Genomic DNA, 17625 nt, shown 5'->3' on the forward strand with positions numbered 1-17625 from the left:
TAACCAATAGTCCATGTAAAGGGAGTCCTCTGCAACAACATCAGTTCTTGCCTACGCTACGTCAAAGCGTCAGTGAAGGTCGTTCTTGTATATAACAAACTAAGTTCAAATTCTCTTTAACATAAAGGAATTCGTGGTTTCCTTGAGTCTTATTGAGAAAATTAGTTCCAGTTTGTTGCTAGAAACTTATAGAGGCCTTGAGAATTTTGAACGAGTGTTTGAGGACCTCCCACCTCAACTGCCACTCACCGGACAACTTCTTCCACATCGCGTCCACGCTGGTCTCCATGGTGCGGCCGTGGCCTTCTCCACGGCGGCGTGGCCTCGCCGGACTCTCCACGGCACTCGCCCGCACCGGTCTCCATGGCGCGCGCTCCTCCACGGCACACCCGCGCCCTCCACGGCGCGCGCCCAGTGCGAGTTGCCAGGGGGCGGCGAACGGAGGCAGCAGATATTGATAGCGAGAGAGAAATGCCGTAAGCCCGTAAATGAACTAAGGCCTTGTTTAGTTTCGAAAAATGAAAAGTTTTCGGTACTGTAGCACTTTCGTTTGTTTGTGACAAATATTATTCAATCATAGACTAACTAGGATCAAAAGATTCGTCTTGTGATTTACAGCTAAACTGTGTAATTAGTTTTTGTTTTCGTCTATATTTAATGTTTCATGTATGTGACACAAGATTCGATGTGACGGGAAATCTTGAAAACATTTTGGTTTTCAGGGTGAACTAAACAAGGCCTAATGAAGAAAGGAGAGAGAGGATAGAGGAGTTGAGAAAGACGTCTCAGCTATCCATTGCACTAGCATTATGGGCCGGCCCATGCACGGCTCTAAAAAGCACGGCCCAAGCACGCTGGCATAGTGCTAGTGTGAGGCACGGCCCGGCCTCAGTGCTGTGCCTGGGCCTACAAGTCGGCCCATGGGCCTGGCCCAGGCTCGGCACGGTTTTAGGGTTGGCACGATGCAGGCACGGCTTCTGGCCGTTCGATGCAACGCCCCCTCCTCTCTCCACCGTCGGATGCACAGTTAGGGTTTTCGAGTATATATACGACGCCCTCCTCCTCTCCCAGGCTCTCCCTCATTCCCACACCGCGCCGCGCCGCTTCATTCGTTCACTCGCCTTCGCCTCGCTCTCGGGTGGACACTGACGGAGACGGTCGGTGCCTCCCCGCTCCAAAGCTCCTCGCCAGTCGCCGGCGGCCTCCATCCTCCTGCCTTCCTCCCTTCTTCTCCTCTTCCGGTGGCCTCTTGACCCACCCATGGCCGGCACTAGCACACGGCACGGCTCTGTATGCTCCTGATCTCGCAACACCGACTCGTCTTCTCTTTGTCTCTCTCATCCACTTCTTCCTCACCTTCATCCACCTCGGCGTAGGTCTGGTGCTCCGGATCCGGGTAAGTTTTCTCTCTTCTCTCGCTCTAATGTTTCTAATTTGATTCTCTTCTCTCGCTCTAATATTTCTAATTGGTAGATCTAGCACTGATTCGAGTCCGTCGAGGAACCAGCGACGGAGTTCGGTGCGTCACTGTTGTCGCCGGCGATTCTGGTGCTCCGGTTGCGAAGGTAAGCGTCAACCCTAACCCTAACCCTATCCCTAACCCTAACCAGCGACGGAGTTTAGTGCGTCACTGTTGTCTACCATCTCTTCAGAATCTACCTTTAGTATGACTGGCACGATCATCGAGGAGCGGCGGAGGAAGCTAAAGCCTGAGATGGTGGAAATGTTGACCTGCATCAAGGACTGGGAGGCAGCAGAAGCAAAATTGCAACACCAGGTGGAGGACAAGGAACTTGAAGAAGCATTTGAGAACCTTTATCTTGATTAATGATGTAATGCGGGGCTGTAATATTTTGTGAACTTGGACATGGCTGGACTTGATGAATGAATGAATTTGTAGTTGAGCTCGGCTGTACTCTTTTCCTGCCTAGGGTTTCTTACAAAGGTTAGTTTTACCCAGGTGAGTTTTTAATGAGGCAGCCATTGCACTAAAGCTCCCATTTTGTTAATTGTCTTGTTTGTTCTGTGTTGATTTCTATGTTTTTTGATGATTCTGTATGTTGAAACTTGAAGTCTTGATTAGTTTTTGATTCTGAACATTTTGAGGTTTTTTGAGAGTATAGTGCCAGTGCTGGCACGACACTGGCACGTTTAAGCCTGTATAGGGCCGTACCTGGGCTGCTGATGCAACAGGGCGACACTAACAGGCACGACACGATAAGTCACCGTGCCACTGTAGTGTCGTGCCTGATAGTGTCGTGCTTAATAGTGCTAGTGCTAGTGTCGTGCTGGGCGGCCCGTTTGGCCATGTATAATTGTGATCCACAGGTTCAGAGCACAGTTTGGGCTAGGCACAGGCTTGGATTGGTTTAGACCAGTTTGGGCTGAATTTAAATACATATATATTCACTTTAATATTTTTTTAAAGTATATTCACCTCAATCTATGGGTGTAATTGTTTGCCTGAACGGCAGCTACAGACAAGAAGATTCACGTGATGCAGCTGTACATGATTGTAAAGACGTCACAGCGGCATGGAGTTTAAACCAGCCCGTAGCTTGAACGGAGAGGCCGAGATGTGGCCAATAGGAGAGGCCGAGATGTGGGACACACAATATTTCAAGGTAAACAAATAACATCTATACAAAAAATCGCAACAGATATAAGTCCATCAAATAAAAAAAATATATCACTCTAGCCTTTTTTTTTTTGGAGAGTACTCTAGCCTAACTAGGAACACCTGGACTCTACTTATCGGCCCAAGTCAATTTAGTCTAGGCAAACAAACAAATCCTACGTGTGTTCATCTCAATCTACTCTGACATATATAGATTAAGATAAATCTTTGAACATTCAAATAAGATCTTCTTGAACTAGCCAAATATACTATGGCCTTATTTAGTTCCAATTTTTTTTTAAAAAAACGACACTGTAGTACTTTAGTTTTTATTTGACAAATATTGTCTATTCATGAAGTAACTAGGTTTAAAAGATTCATCTCACGATTTATAGACAAACTGTGTAACTAGTTTTTATTTTCATCTATATTTAATGCTCCATGCATGTACCATAAAATTAGATGTGACGGATTTATCTTCAAAAGTTTTTAGTTTTTGGGTGAACTAAACAATGCATAGATGAACTATGCGATCTAATTATCGAGATACTTCTAGAGGGCCCTTTGGACACATGAATATTAGAGTTGTATATATCTAGGTCTTGTTTAGTTGCAAAAATTTTAACTAGACTTAAAATATTCGTCTCGCAAATTACATGCAAACTGTGCAATTAGTTATTTTTTTATCTATATTTAATGCTCTATTTATGTGTCGCAAGATTTGATATGATGAAAAATCTTAAAAAAAATTGCCAAATTTTTGAGAAGTAAAATGTCAATTCTTTTGGAGTGGTGAAATGCAAAATGCCAAAATTCTTAGGGTCATATTTAGTTCCATTCAAAATGCTGAATTATTGCCCTCATGAGAGCCTCTTAAAATTCTTTTTGGATTTTTTAGCCTCTTGAGACTAAACTCTAAAATGAAGAATAACCACTTTTTTATTAAAAAATTTGCATAATGTTTAATTTCATTATGCAAAATAATAAACTAAAACCTAAGTTTTTTTGAAAAAAAAAAACTAAAGACCCCCTGAACAAGGCTGGACATACTCGAGCTGTTCCCAAAAGGCCAAAACCTCACAAAGCCGCCGCCCACTTTGCTCGAATCCCCGCCGCGGCGTGTCTCCGCACGAAGCGCCCCCAAAATGCCGCGGGTGACGCCGCTCGGCGCGAGCCTCATCCTGGAGCACGTCCTGGCCGACCCCTCGGTCCCCGCCGCCGTGGTCACCAAGCTCCTCGTCGCGCTCCCCTTCCCCTCCCACCCGACCCCGCGCCTCCGCCGCGCGGTCCTCCTCCACCACCTCGCCGCCGACCCGGTCTCCGAATCCTCCCTCGACACGCTCCAGCTCCTGGCCGCGCTCCCCGCCCCCGCCTCCCCAATCGCCGCCGCCCACATCGCCGTCGCGGCCTACCTCGCGGTCTCCGCGTCCGACTTCGACGTCGCCGTGGGGGCGCTCTTCGCGCGCCCCAACGGCCGCGCGCGCCTCGCGGTCGACGAGGGAGGGTCCTCCGCGCTCGCCTCCGATGAGGTCATGACCACAGTGGACCAGTTCGAGGCCGCCGTCGGGAACTCCTTCTCTCAGGCCGTCCTCAGGGGCCTGTGGGGCGACCGGTCCGCCACGGAGGAGCGGGTCAGGGACCTCCTCGCCGCCGAGTGGGCTGCCATTGGGCCGTCGCTGCTCGTGCAGGCGGCTGAGCGGATCGTCGGGGATGGGGCCGTCGAGACATGGCGTGCTGCGGATGAGGCCACCCGTGCCAAGCTCCGCATTTTGGGTGAGCATTTTTGTTTTTTTTGGTCTGTGGTTTTCAGGGCATTGTGGTTTGTTTGATGAGTAAATTTGTTGGTAGCCTCTGGATTGGATGAGTCACGATGCTATAATTTTGTTGATGGCATGGAGCAGAGAAGATAACCTAGATAGTGTACGACAAACACAGATGCAACTCTAAGTTTATATACAAGCAATGTACTCGTTGCACATTGTATTTTGCAGCAGCATTGTGATTTGAGTAGATTGCTTTGTCTGTGGTTAATTCAAGGAACTAGTGTGTAGTGGGGCTTTCATGTCTTTTTTAGTGATATAATAAAAAAAGGGGAACATTGAGTCGGGATTTAGAGGTCATATTCATCGTGGTCTAGAAATCTGTTTGCCTAAAGTGCTATCTCTGAAACAACCATTAGTTGAAGCTATCCTAAACAAGTAATTGGAGTGTACTTGCTAATTTTTCTGCTTCTAGTTTCTTGTTTATCATAGATCAAACTACATAATTTTAATCTTGTGAATACTTTTGATGGTGCCACTACAATATTTTAATGGCTTTATACCACTCACATCAGTTATTTTAGTACTCCGTATCTTTTTGTTTGTCTGCATCTATGTTTCTTATTGATTTTGCAATTCTATGCATTCCATATAGAGCAGTTTGGGTTTCATCTTTTGGGCCAGCTCTAGGTCTTTATGTGCATTGTTAGCTGCTAGATGTTTTACGTTTCTAATTTGTTGTAATTCTGGTGTTCACAAGCTCATGGCCTTCATAGCCTATAATTGATTATGTGAAATGAAATTTACAGCTGGGGAAGAAAGAACACATGAGATTCTCAGAAAACTTGAAGAACCCACCTCCAGTGCAAATCCAATTTCAACACCAGCTGTTGAGAAGGTGATTAACTCGCTCAAAACAAGCTGTGCTGAGCTTCACAGTGTTGTGGAGGATCCGCTTCCAGCTGCGAAGGCAGTTGCAGATGAGGTATTGGCTGCAAGGATGGAGAAAAGCGTTAGTTTGGATGCTGAAGAAGCAAGAGGTCAACCAACAACTTGTGGCACTGCAGGCCCGAGCGCTCCTAATGATAAAGGCAAGGGTCCAAGTACAGGTAAACCTTACAGCCTTATGGATTGGAACCCAACAGCACGCACCTTTCAGGTGAGCATTTGTTTTTGAAAGAGTTATCTTTGCTTTTTGAACTTTGTCCATACTGAACTTGCTTTGATTTTTAAATTGAATTTGTGATTGTAATTACTAGCCCTTGTTTCCATTGTGATTGAAGATGATATCAGTGCCTATATCATGTCAATGTTTTGCATTAAACATCGTGTGTTCACATTTTATTTGTTTCTCTACTGATTGAGTTTTCAGTAGTCAGTACAAATTGTTCTCTACATTGCCAACTTTCTGCTCCTGCCTAGATTCCCTTTATTTTCTGCAAAATCTGGATGATATGTGTTATGAAATATTTTGAGGATATATGCAGTCTTAGTAAGATGCTGTGACCATGACAAGAAATAATCAAATGGGGTCACAAAACCTAATAGTTGTAGGATTTTGTTTCACTTTAGTAAGGTAGCTACTGAAATTTGGATTTCGGATCATGAATGCTCTACCACAGTCCCTCTTTTGTGTTACACTCAAACGTAATCTTACTGTAGTCTAATTTAAGCTCAATTAAGATACCTCATAACTTTTTAGTTAGCCTATAGGATAGCTTACTATCACTACCGTAAAACGTTAGATTCTGGTCATGTTTCTGAAAAGAAAACACTTGTTTGCAGTGGGAGGAATCACCTGGTCCTGAGAGTTCAGAACCGTCATTACGCAGACCACACTTGCCTAGCCCAAGGAGAGCACCAGTTTCTCCTTTGCCACCGGGAGAAAACAAAAATAGGCGTAGAAGGGCAAGGAAGTGGTGCTTATTAGAAGAAGAAACACTAAGACAGGGTGTTGAACAGTATGTTTTGTCTTGATGTTCAGATATTATTATTGTTTGACATGTCAGCTTTCTTGTTCTAAAACACTGGTGTTTAGATTGCTGTTGTTGTATGTTCCTCATCGTCATGTTGTGCTTGCTTCATGTGTAGGTATGGTAGTGGCAATTGGAAGGACATTTTAAATAACAACCCTGACGTTTTTATCGGCAGAACACCGGTGGGTACTTGGTTATTACAGTGAAGTTTCTGTGGTTGCCAATCAAGGTACTGACGGGTTGTATGTATGACGTATTGTAGGTGGACTTGAAGGATAAGTGGAGGAATATGATCAACCGTTAGTGTAACGGAGAGACATGTTGGACAAGATACTGGAGCCCCAGCTTCCTTCGGACAGGACTAACTTCACGCTCTAGAGCACCTTCTAATGGTTCACTAGGGTGAAGTAGCTAGCCTGTTACCACTTACCACCGTAGTCGTGATGTACTTAGCGACGTCACTAAGTGAGCACAGTTAGTCTTTATTGAACTCCAGTTTCGCTAATCTCGGCCAAACTTTTATGACAGAATGTTTATCGAGTGCCTGATTCACCGCACAGGTGTATTATGAGCTCTGTTTTATATTTTTATATGTATGTTGTCCTCGTGCCTGCATACTTTGCATCGTAGCTTGCTCGTATATGTGAAGTTTATTTACATATACTGTAGATCAACATTACACTGCGTAATGCTGGATGCTCGACGGCCTTTAAGGCCCAAGGGCCCGAACATTAAGCTTTTAATAACTGGGCTTCCTGATTCAGTACCTGGAAAGTTCAGTCCAGAAAGGGGAATCCTACGGGCTGAGACTGAGAGTGCGCCAGGCCCACCAAATCCTCGCCGTCATTCCCAGGAAAAAAAAAATATATCCTCACCCTCACCGCTCTTCTCTCCACTCCGCAACGGCAGCAGGAAGCCAGGAACCGCCGCCGGCAGCTTTTTTTTCTCGTCAAGGCCGGAGCGCTGGACGCCATGTTGCCCCCGCTTTCTTCGGCTCCTTCCCGTCTGCTCCCCAGGCGAACTGTCGCTTCCGCCACCGCCTCCTCGCCCTCGCCTTCGCCTCCGCCTTCACGCGCAGGAGGGCACAGCCGCCGCCCCCTGCGCTACGCCGTCCTCGGCGCCGGCTTCGCGGGTCTCTCCGTCGCGTGGCACCTCCTCAAGGTCACCCTCCACTTCCCCTCTTCCTCCTCTCTCTCTCTCTCTCCCTGTGTGTACTATGACAAGCAGAAATCGGCTGAACCGACGCTGGCGCGATTTCAATTTTCAGCATAGCCCGAGGGATTCCCGCGTGTCGGTGGACATCTACGACGAGAACGGGGTCGGGGGAGGTGCGTCGGGCGTCTCGGGAGGGCTTCTCCATCCCTACTCGCCTAAAGGTCTTCCCTTCCTCCACCCTCTCAACCAAAACCATCTGAAAGTCATGGGTTTCGTACCCCGCCTATGGCTACCCAGCGGATGGCCTGTCATCCAGCTTAATTCAGTTCTGTTATGCGTTTGAATTCTTTGTTAACTACTACAGTGAAGCTTCTCTGGAGTGGTGCTGAGTTCTGGAAAGAGAGCATGGATCTCCTTCGAAGCGCAGAGCAAGCAAATAGAACCACGGGGTCAGATATAACTAATGGAGATGATAACCTTATCTGGAGAAGGCATCTTTGCAGCTACTGTAACCTGTAGTATTTCACTTCTTGTCTCCACCTGCTATATATTTAAGGGGAGCTTCTAACTGAGCAGGGGAATTGTACGGCCGCCTACAACTGAGAAGGCTGCAGACATATTGCTGGAGGTACTGCTGGATTGAGATTATGCAGATGCGCTAAGGTGCTTCTTTTGTGCTTCTTGGTGTTGGTGCGTCATTTTAATTGCTTCAACCTATTCAAGATAGAATGTTCAGAGTTGCCTTGAGAGTTGCAGCCTTCAACTGCTTGATTCTGATGCTGCACAGCGTCTGATCCCTGGGTTGCGTACCCCATTTGACTTCGCAGTTTACATGCCACTGGCACTGAACGTCAACCCTAAGAAATATCTACAGGTTCTGCATTGCTTCTTGCTTTGTGTCATTTTGTCACTTGTTTTGCCATTTCTCTGTAGCCTGTACCTTGATGAACTGATCCATTTCTTTCATGGGCTTGTACAGGCACTGTTCTCTGCGTGCCAAAATCTGGCAGATGAAGCATCCTCATTACCAAGTGAGCAGAAAGAGTTCAAGCTATACAAGCAACATGTTGATGATCTACACCATTTGGCAGGTAAATTCTGGTAGTCTCCAGTAAGAACAATGGACATATTACAATATTCAGTAACTTGTATTTTCTTTTGTGTCATTGTCGTTCACATTTTGGCTTTCAAAACTATCATTTGTATTGGTCTCCACTGAACCATTTTAAGTGTTGTTTTGGTCTTTGTTTAAGCATTTTAAGTAATGACACTAAATCAAAATTCTAATAGTGTCAAGTGTCAACTTGCATATATTTGACAGTTTGTATGGCTCTTTGAAGCAATTGCACTGCAGTAAGAAATTTTTTTATGCCTAAGGCACTTCAAACATGTGCAGGAAATTATGATTCGGTGATCGTCTGCCTTGGGGCCAAGGTTCGCTCACTTCCTGAACTTGCAAATAAGTTGCCTCTTAGGACCTGTAGAGGAGTTATCGCTGAATTTAAGTTGCCATCCGATACAGTGTAAGGAGTCTCTGCATAATGAAAATTTGCACTACTTGTTTGGCAAATCTGAGTGATGCATATTGCGTATACTTCCTGCAGAGAAGAGTATGGCAGTCAAAGCCCTTCAATCTTATCTGATGCATGGCTGGCATTCCAAGGTCCCCGATCTGTTTCTATCGGATCAACTTGGCAATGGAAGTCTGAGAACGATTCTTCAACTGTATCTGATGAAGAATCTCTTACTGCAATGGAAGAGTTGCTCCCAAAAGCTTCTGGCGTATATCCAAGAATAAATAAATGGGATTTTGTAGGTGCAAGAGCTGGAATTCGAGCCATGCCTCCACTTACAGCTAATGGGTCGTTGCCACTGTTGGGTTGTTTGGACGATTTACTAGGCAAGAAGAGCAACTGCACATTTTGGCTAGTTGGTGGACTTGGTGCAAGAGGTCTTCTGTATCATGGTTTAGTTGGAAAGTTGACTGCCAAAGCTGTGATTTCCTGTGATGAAAACATAATACCTTCTGAGTTCACATGCTGGAATACAATTAAGCCTTAGTGAAAGCTGAGATGTGGTTGAAACTTCAAGCATGCCGTTCTTCATCTGTAGGAAATGGAACCCTTGTAGATGAGCCAAAGTCTGACAAGGATGGTGCAAGACCCATGGTGTCATCCTGGTGCAGTGAGCCAGTCACTACTGCTGTCCGTCCATGTAAACACAAATGGCACCACAACTCTGCAAGTAAGATGAGGTTCTGCTTCAGATGCCTGAGCTTGTGTTCAAAGAATTGTGCCTAGCTTGTATGTTTCCCCTGGTGAACTCAAATGGCAGCGCTGAAGCTTGGTTGAGTTGCAAGTATCTTTCTGTCCTAGGAAACGATTGGGCTATCAGTGGAGCATAGGTCCGTTGACACATGTTCCTATACTTCCATATTACTCTGAGACCCCTTTGTGTTTCTTTTTCTAATTTCTTATGTGTTTCCTGCTGTTAGTTGAATCATCACTTCTGTAAACCTCTCAAAGGTTATGAGTTTTGCATGAGTAGAGTGTTCAGATCAGTAAAGTATTCTGGCATTCAGTGACCAGTTAGATGAGATAGTGAGATGGTTGCTTTCAAACTCGGAACCATTTTGCATTTACCATGTTTGATATTATGTTCTCATGATTTAATTGATTCGGAACTGTAAGAAATATTTTGAAATGTAGGTGAATGATTAGTCATCCATCGGCTAATGCACTTGTGATACACTTCAACTTTACCCATAACTCGAAATCATTGAATAATAAAAAAAAAGACTGGCAATATGATGATTGGATGAACAGAACTAAGTATATTGTATGGATGTTACACCTCAGCATTCCCGTACCTTTGTGTAGTGTAAAGCTGTACAATCTCCTACAACTAAAAAAACAAAAGTAAGACCACCAGATGGTGCGACCTGCTCCCGACGTCCTTCGTACCCATCCTTCGTACCCATGCGTATAGTAAGAGGTGGAAGGGTGAAAATTGAATAAAAAAACAAGAAAGAATTCCTGATGCAAATTTACAATAGAGAATAATATATAAACAGGGATGTGGAAGAGTGCGAAATGAAATATGAAAAAAATAAAGGATTCCTGATATAAAATTTCATCACAGTAGCACTTACCAATTCTACGTAGCAAAAATTACGGTCACGGGTAAGGAAACAAAACATCCATCCTGCGTCGTCCAGGAGTCGCCCTCGCCCTCGTGCGTCGTCCAGACCTCGTGCGTTGCGTCGTCCAGGAGGAGTCACCCTCGCCCTCGTGCGTCGTCCAGGAGGAGTCGCCCTCGCCCTCGCCGGACCTCGTGCGTCGTCCAGCCTCGCCCTCGTCCGACGCCCTCGCCAGACCTGCGTATTCTTCGTCGCCCTCACCCGATGCCCACGCCCGACCTGCGTTGCCAGGTGAGTCTTCGTCGCCCTCGCCCGACCGTGTCCTTGAACCTGCGTTGCCAGGTCCTGGAGTCTTCCTCGCCCTCGCCCAGGTCCTGTAGTTCCTCGCCCTCGCTCGCCTGTCCTTGAAGCCGACGAGGACGTCGCACCTCAGCCCTGCGATCGTCCTTGAAGCCGTCGATCCTGCGTTTTGCCAGGTCCTGGAGTCGCCCTCGCCCTTGTGTTTCCTGGCCAGTCGACAACCATAAAACGAGGTGAGTTAGACAACTGAAATCATGTTGATTGGAGTTACACATACTTGAAGCACATACGAAACTGTGTATTTTGTTAGTTTTACTATGATCAGGTTTGGACTGACAACTATATCTCATTAATATGCCATTTATGTGACGCAAAATCTAAGTACTATGCATTTATATTATACAGATGACAAGTCTAAACATCATTTTGTTTCAAAAGTAACAAATAATATCTGCCTACAAGTCAGCAGCACAAGTATGAGTACCTGTTGCAGAAATAGCTTATAGGCCATGTTTTTTATGTTCACAAGCCATGAGTTGGTAGAACATGGAATACAGCCAACTCACAAGTTAGAACCAGAGTTGAGCAAATCTTCTTGCAACCAGGAGTTGGTAGAATAGCCTGCAACCATGAGTTGGTACCTTCCTGCAACCTGATAATAGCCGGCTGCACATGGTTAAACAAGCAAAAAAAAAATGGCCACAGGCTGGCAATTCTAGCTCACTGTAAGATAACTACGGCCTAGGAGTCTAGGAATAAGACAACTATCAACAAATTTAAAAGAGATAAAACACTAAACAGCAATGTGAGGACTAAGAGTATATCATTTTTTATTTTAGATTCTGACAGTCCTGTCAAAAGAACAATCTTTGGTCCACAAAATGTTACCTCAAAACTATCTATCGTTGGAGTCTCCAGTTTAGCCACATAAGCCTGTGAAATGGAGAGTATAAACAAATAAAAAAAATATATGATAGTAAAGGTAATTGCAAACATCAAAGTGAAGAAAAAAAGGAATGATGTGCTTTATGAACCTTAAGTTCAATTCCCTGATATCTGATCATAGGAGCAAGACAACTCAAAAAAGATTAAAGCTTTTTGTAGGTGCCTCTGTTCCATCACTATTAATATCAGATCTAAATTAGTTATGAAAAAGAGCTTTCCCAAAACACAATCAAATAGCATTTCAGACCTTCAATCACTAAAGTTGGTGGACAGTTTAAACTATTTGACACATATTGCAGAAAACAACAACTTCTGATACCCAATGCAGAAACATTTGTCAATTTTGACACATCGCCACCCAGTAACTCTTAGGTTGGTAAGTTTTTTACAGCATGGATTAATTTGCTAATTCCTGGGTTCTTAAGGAGTCTGTGTGTGCATACAAAACAAGTACTGAGATCTCAAACGGCCCTAAGGTCCGATCAGTAACATCATAAAGTCTCAAATCAACAAGATGAGAAACAAGTACGAGCATGTGCTATGATTACACTACCCCACAAATGTACTCACTCTGGATAATGTTATATGTCATGTTATAATTGCCTTGAAATGTTAGAAAGTTCAAACTTTGAGGATGCACGATATGACCTTTACACTTAACTACTTGGTAAATAATTTAGCACTTTCAATGCACCCTTTTTACACCTTAGATGCATCCTAGCACAAACGGAATAAACATCATTTGAATGAATTGTGGTAGAAGGTAGCATTCCTGAGTTGCTTTAAGAAAAAAATTTGTCCTTATCTCAGCGATTCTATTTAGGTACTAGCTGTTAAATAAATGTGAGCTTTGGTTAGAATCAGTTTTATAACTATCAATGGCCCTGTGATTATACAGTCATGCTGCCTAAAAGAAAGAAGATTAACTGCCATAAAATAAGTACCTAATACGAGAAATAAATGAACTACCCACAAGTACTAGAAGCATAAGAAATAGATAAAATAAGCTTTCCCAACATGAGAAATAGATTAAACAACGAATCGGGAACAAGTAGGATCATGATTGCAGGGTACTAATTATCATAATAAATACAAATAGCAGCTACTGACTACCACAAATGAATGAAATAAAACATCCGTACTATATTTGGAGAAATTGAAAACATATGATGTTCCCACTGACTGGAAAAAACAAGTAGCAGGGTATAAATATGATAATCATTTGGAGAAATTGAAAACATATGGTGTTCCCCCTGACTGGAAAAAACAAGTAGCAGGGTATAAATTCAATGCATGTCAGATCCACATTTGTTCTTCAAGGTTAACCAGAAATGAAAAACTAATATTTTGAAAGAAAGGTTACCTGTATGAGTTGCATGGGTCATGCATTCCATGAAAAGGGTAATTCAAAAATGTAATTACAAGGTTTATAAGTGAGCTGATACAATTGCTTCTATGCAAATCAGCAATGTGAAAATAAGCTACATTCCACAAGAGTACAGTCGAACTAATCAATAAACAGCAGAAGCAGTAGGTGTCGATCTAGGAATCACATTTTCATCAAAAAATTTTCTCTGATATAAGCTGCGACCCTCTTTTGTATATATTAAATATTCTGATAAGTGCATCCCCACCCTCTGGTTTTTGCCAGTGCCTTTACTAATTCAGATCACAGCATCAAATCCTTAGATCATAATTTACATAAACCATGACAATAGCAATTGCCCTTGTCATCCCAGTACCAAACAAAAAAAAACAAGAATGGCTCACCTTCCTGGCCAAGATTGCGGCATCAATCCTCTCCTCCTCGGATGACCTTGCTCGTGCGCGCCAGAGAGGTTGGTGATGGCGGGCTTGGTGCAAATGCCCTTGCCACTGACAGACATGTCGGCACCGAGTAGAGCTTTGCGAATTGCTCCTTCATGATGTCTATCTTGGCGCACAAAATCAGCAGAAGGCATAATAAGAATTTGTTGTGAAAACAACAACAAAATAAGAGACCTTGCAGTGAGATCTACAAAAAGGGAGGGGTTGCTTACCGTAGTGTTGGAGCGGGCTTGGGGGCGTCGAAGGCAGCGTCGGATGTCGGCTTGGGGCCGCTTATCGGTTTGAGCAGGAGACAGTCGAGCACCGATGGATCTACCTCTGCACAAATGGAGCTCCTCACTTACCGTACAGGCAGACAAATAAAAGCTAATGAACAGGGAGTTAGATACATATTAGTGAATCTGATGGTTAGCACATATGTATTACTCTCAGTATGTTAAGAAGCTTAAATTTGTCAGTGAGGAAATTAATATACACCCTTTCCAACTGAACTAAATATATATAGATCTCTGCAGATGCTTATTTTGCACAACAAAACCATTCGATTTAGCAAGGAATTTTTTTCTACATATAGGTCTCATATTCATTCTACTTGGTACTAAAAAAATAGAATAGCTGATATTTTGACATAAAGTCTTCAAGGATAGAGTAGAGTCACAATACAAGCAACTACACATTCGCTAGAGTCCACAAATTTTGATTGAAAAGGGAGCTAGATATCATATAGATCTGTGCAGATCCTTATTCTGCACAACCAAACCATTCAATTTAGTAAGAAAAAAAACTACCATCACATCCATTTCAATAAAACCTGAAGGCTCTCTATTATCATCATTTAGCTGTGTCAAAAACACTAAGCTACATCCATTTATCAGTGATCCAAATTTCCTTTTCAATTGATATATAACAAAAAAAATTGGGATGATGCAGCTGAAAACAGAACTAATTAATCAAAAATTCTGCAGTAGCGCCTTATTCTAGAATTGGATGTCCACCAGTAGCGCCTTAGTCTAAAATTGCATTATTTTAACTGAAACTATGAGGAATTACCTACCAACCAATTATATTCAGGTTTGATAAGCTCATACTCATGCTTAAAAACAAGAAATGGTTAGAATGGCATGAAATTTTTTATTGGAATGCATGCAGAGGTACATATATATTTTCACTGTTAACTATTTAGCTAATACTATGTTTCCATTCATTCAATTACTACAAAATTGCAATAAATACTGACAGCAAGGCTATTATTCAGATGATAAAAACAAAAACTGACTGAACCATGATGTCAACTACCATAATCCAAGCAAGTCAACTATTGCAGACAATAAACATAACCACAAAAAGGCTCCATCCATGAGGACACGACCTTATCCCAACCCCAAACAACACGACACTCATCTTCCCCATTTCTACACCCCAAAGTCCTCTTTCTGCTGCGGTGCAATAAGGCCGACAGCCAGTGCAAGTTTAGATAAATAGTTCAAGCATTCCTGATCTAAAATCTAAAGTAAAGAACCAAATCCTATCCAGCAGACAGTATAGTTGTGCTAGCTTCTCCACTCAGATTCAGAACTGAACATGGGCACTAGAAAAGGGGAAACATCCTAAGCACATGGGAACAACAGCAACCGATCTACTAAAAGTAGTTTTTTTATTGATTCAACTAGACTGACCATATCTCTTAGGCAACTCAATCAACTAGAATAAAATAGGTGAAGTCGGAGGGGTAAAGAGTTGTCATGGCATACATGGTTGTAGAGTGGGCAGTAACCAGTGACGACGGTGACACTGCGGATGCCCAACCCCAAGGCGGCGTCACCTCCACAATCATGCGGCCGCCCACAAAGCGCTCCACCGACTTCTGTATCCTGAGCACCACCCCACCTTGCGCCCTGCAGACAGCCACCGCGAGCACTCAAGAATCCAGTCTGCTAATCTTACCTCCTCTGAGTTGAGAATAGTATCTCGACTTACCTAACCTTCTCAACAAATTTTTTGCACTCAAGAACATTCGTTTTTTAGAGTTCCACGGCAAAACACCCCGGCCTTTTAACTATTGTCAAAATACCAAATTCGATACAGCGCAGTTTAAAACCACAACAAGACCTCTGCCGAAGCCTGTGGAACCTGGTTGCAACCAAAAACAGAATTAAACAAATATGACTGGTAGGTAGCACACCAACAATGGAATTCTGCCTGATACGACCAATGGTCAGTCCGACACGCAACTTGGAAATGGAGGCTTTGACCCTAGAAATGATGAACGCAGTATGGCAAATACCATCACTGACAATTACTACTCAATCAAGGTGAAAAGAATCCGGTGACACAAACAACTTTTTCCAAAGCACCAAACGAATAACGAACACATAATAGAGATTCAGAGTTCATTGGGGGAAGGGGAACCAAAATGAACCTGCTTGAGAGAGATGGGGAAGGTGAATTTCCCACCCCGTCCCTGCTTACCGGAGCGTTGGAGCGGGCTTGGGGATATACAGCGCAGCAGCGGATGCCGGTGTGAGCAACGAGGAGGAGGATGGAAAGCAGGAGACCTTGGAGCAGTAGTGGATCTGCTCCTGCACAAGCAAATGGAGCTCCGGCTCGCGAGCTCAAGCGGCAGAAGCGGAGGGGACACAGCAAGGGGCGACCTCGATCTGTGCTGATGGGTGATGCGAGCCGAGTGCAAGCTCGAGATGTGCTGGAAGGGCCATGGCCAGGTCGGAGGAGAGGGAGCGGCCGCGGCAAGCTTCACAGCAGACTCTAGCGACGGCGGAGGGATGGCAGCAGATTGAGAGTGTGTCCGTGAGTTTCAGAGATAGAGAGGAGAGTGGGGATGGGGAATACAAAACATCGGGGATTAGTATGTTTTAGTAATTTGACTTTATTTGTTTAATTAATAACTGAAAAGTATACAATATGGCCTTGTGTAGTTCCTTAAGTATTTTGCAAAGAACCTAAAAACCCAAAACCTTGAGTAGCCCATTAAAATTTTAACACCAAATTTTTTTGATGTTGGTGTTTACTTACAAAAAAATTTACAAAATTTTTCAGATTTTCTGTCACATCAAATCTTGCAGCACATGTATAGAGCATTAAATATAGATAAAAAATAACTAATTGCACAATTTATATATAATTTGCGAGACGAATCTTTTGAGCCTAATTGTTCCATTATTGAATAATATTTGTCAAATAGAAACGAAAGTGCTATAGTATCCATTTTGCAAAAAAATTTGGAACTAAACGGCCTTAACTAACTCAAAATCACCATCGCTTACAATAACAAATACCTATGATTTAACTATTTCTAAATATTGCTGATCGTGAATCTTGCTACACGTACTTAAGTGGATTTCTCATCCGACAGTATATGTCTACATGGAATAGACCAAATGCCACACATATTTATACAGTGAGTATAACACTTTGTCTAAGTTATTGTGAAAGTTTTTTCACAAAACATAGTATTATCCATGCGACACACACTAAAATTTATATATATACTCAAATGTGTGACAGGATGGTACAGAGATGCGATGTATTTATTTGTGGATTTATTGGCGCACAAAAGAAATGGATATTAGAGATTTCTTCCTACCGATATTAAACATTATCTTAGTCGTATCACGGAAAGGTATATAAAGTAGAATTTATGAGCCTACCGTCATGCTCTCCATGACTATATTGTTTGATTTCACAAACTTTATTTCTTTAAGATAAATGTCACTTTATAGTTGGCATTTAAGTTTTATTATAATATTATTATCTTATCATGTGATCCGTATGTTTTAGTATAAAATGTTAGCTATCCCGTAGCAACGCACGGGCACGCTATCTAGTGTAGAATTAAGAACACAACAATACGTAGGTACATATTCACTTGATCAGATACACCAGATCTCA

The 17625-nt window shown here is 43.1% G+C and overlaps 3 protein-coding genes across 5 annotated transcripts; 2 read left to right on the forward strand and 1 right to left on the reverse strand.

Moving 5' to 3' along the window:
• Positions 3704-6945, forward strand: LOC110429562. Of its 2 annotated transcripts, XM_021445645.1 has the most exons (5): positions 3720-4390; positions 5187-5536; positions 6163-6338; positions 6469-6535; positions 6616-6945. In XM_021445645.1, exons 1-5 carry the CDS (start codon positions 3763-3765, stop codon positions 6655-6657), a joined length of 1263 nt encoding a protein of 420 aa, XP_021301320.1. In that variant the 5' UTR covers positions 3720-3762; the 3' UTR covers positions 6658-6945. The 2 variants fall into 2 exon arrangements, 1 of the variants encoding a protein (XP_021301320.1); XR_002446646.1 differs by lacking the exon at positions 6163-6338 and having other exon boundaries at positions 3704-4390.
• On the forward strand, positions 7098-10164 carry LOC8082768 (tRNA 5-methylaminomethyl-2-thiouridine biosynthesis bifunctional protein MnmC). 2 transcript variants are annotated; one of them, XM_002441890.2, is made up of 8 exons: positions 7098-7514; positions 7621-7729; positions 7873-7999; positions 8085-8136; positions 8236-8382; positions 8488-8599; positions 8905-9031; positions 9113-10164. In XM_002441890.2, exons 1-8 carry the CDS (start codon positions 7326-7328, stop codon positions 9567-9569), a joined length of 1320 nt encoding a protein of 439 aa, XP_002441935.2. In that variant the 5' UTR covers positions 7098-7325; the 3' UTR covers positions 9570-10164. The 2 variants fall into 2 exon arrangements, with proteins under 2 accessions (XP_002441935.2, XP_021301319.1); XM_021445644.1 differs by having other exon boundaries at positions 7873-7957.
• LOC110429563 lies at positions 10554-13807 on the reverse strand. Its single transcript, XM_021445646.1, has 4 exons — positions 13663-13807; positions 11836-11880; positions 11514-11599; positions 10554-11153 (listed from the first exon to the last, which is right to left on the reverse strand). The coding sequence occupies exons 3-4, from the start codon at positions 11576-11578 to the stop codon at positions 10685-10687; spliced, it is 534 nt and encodes a 177-aa protein (XP_021301321.1). The 5' UTR covers positions 11579-11599; positions 11836-11880; positions 13663-13807; the 3' UTR covers positions 10554-10684.

Source organism: Sorghum bicolor, chromosome 8, assembly GCF_000003195.3.
Source record: "Sorghum bicolor cultivar BTx623 chromosome 8, Sorghum_bicolor_NCBIv3, whole genome shotgun sequence".
In the NCBI taxonomy this organism is placed as follows: domain Eukaryota; kingdom Viridiplantae; phylum Streptophyta; class Magnoliopsida; order Poales; family Poaceae; genus Sorghum; species Sorghum bicolor.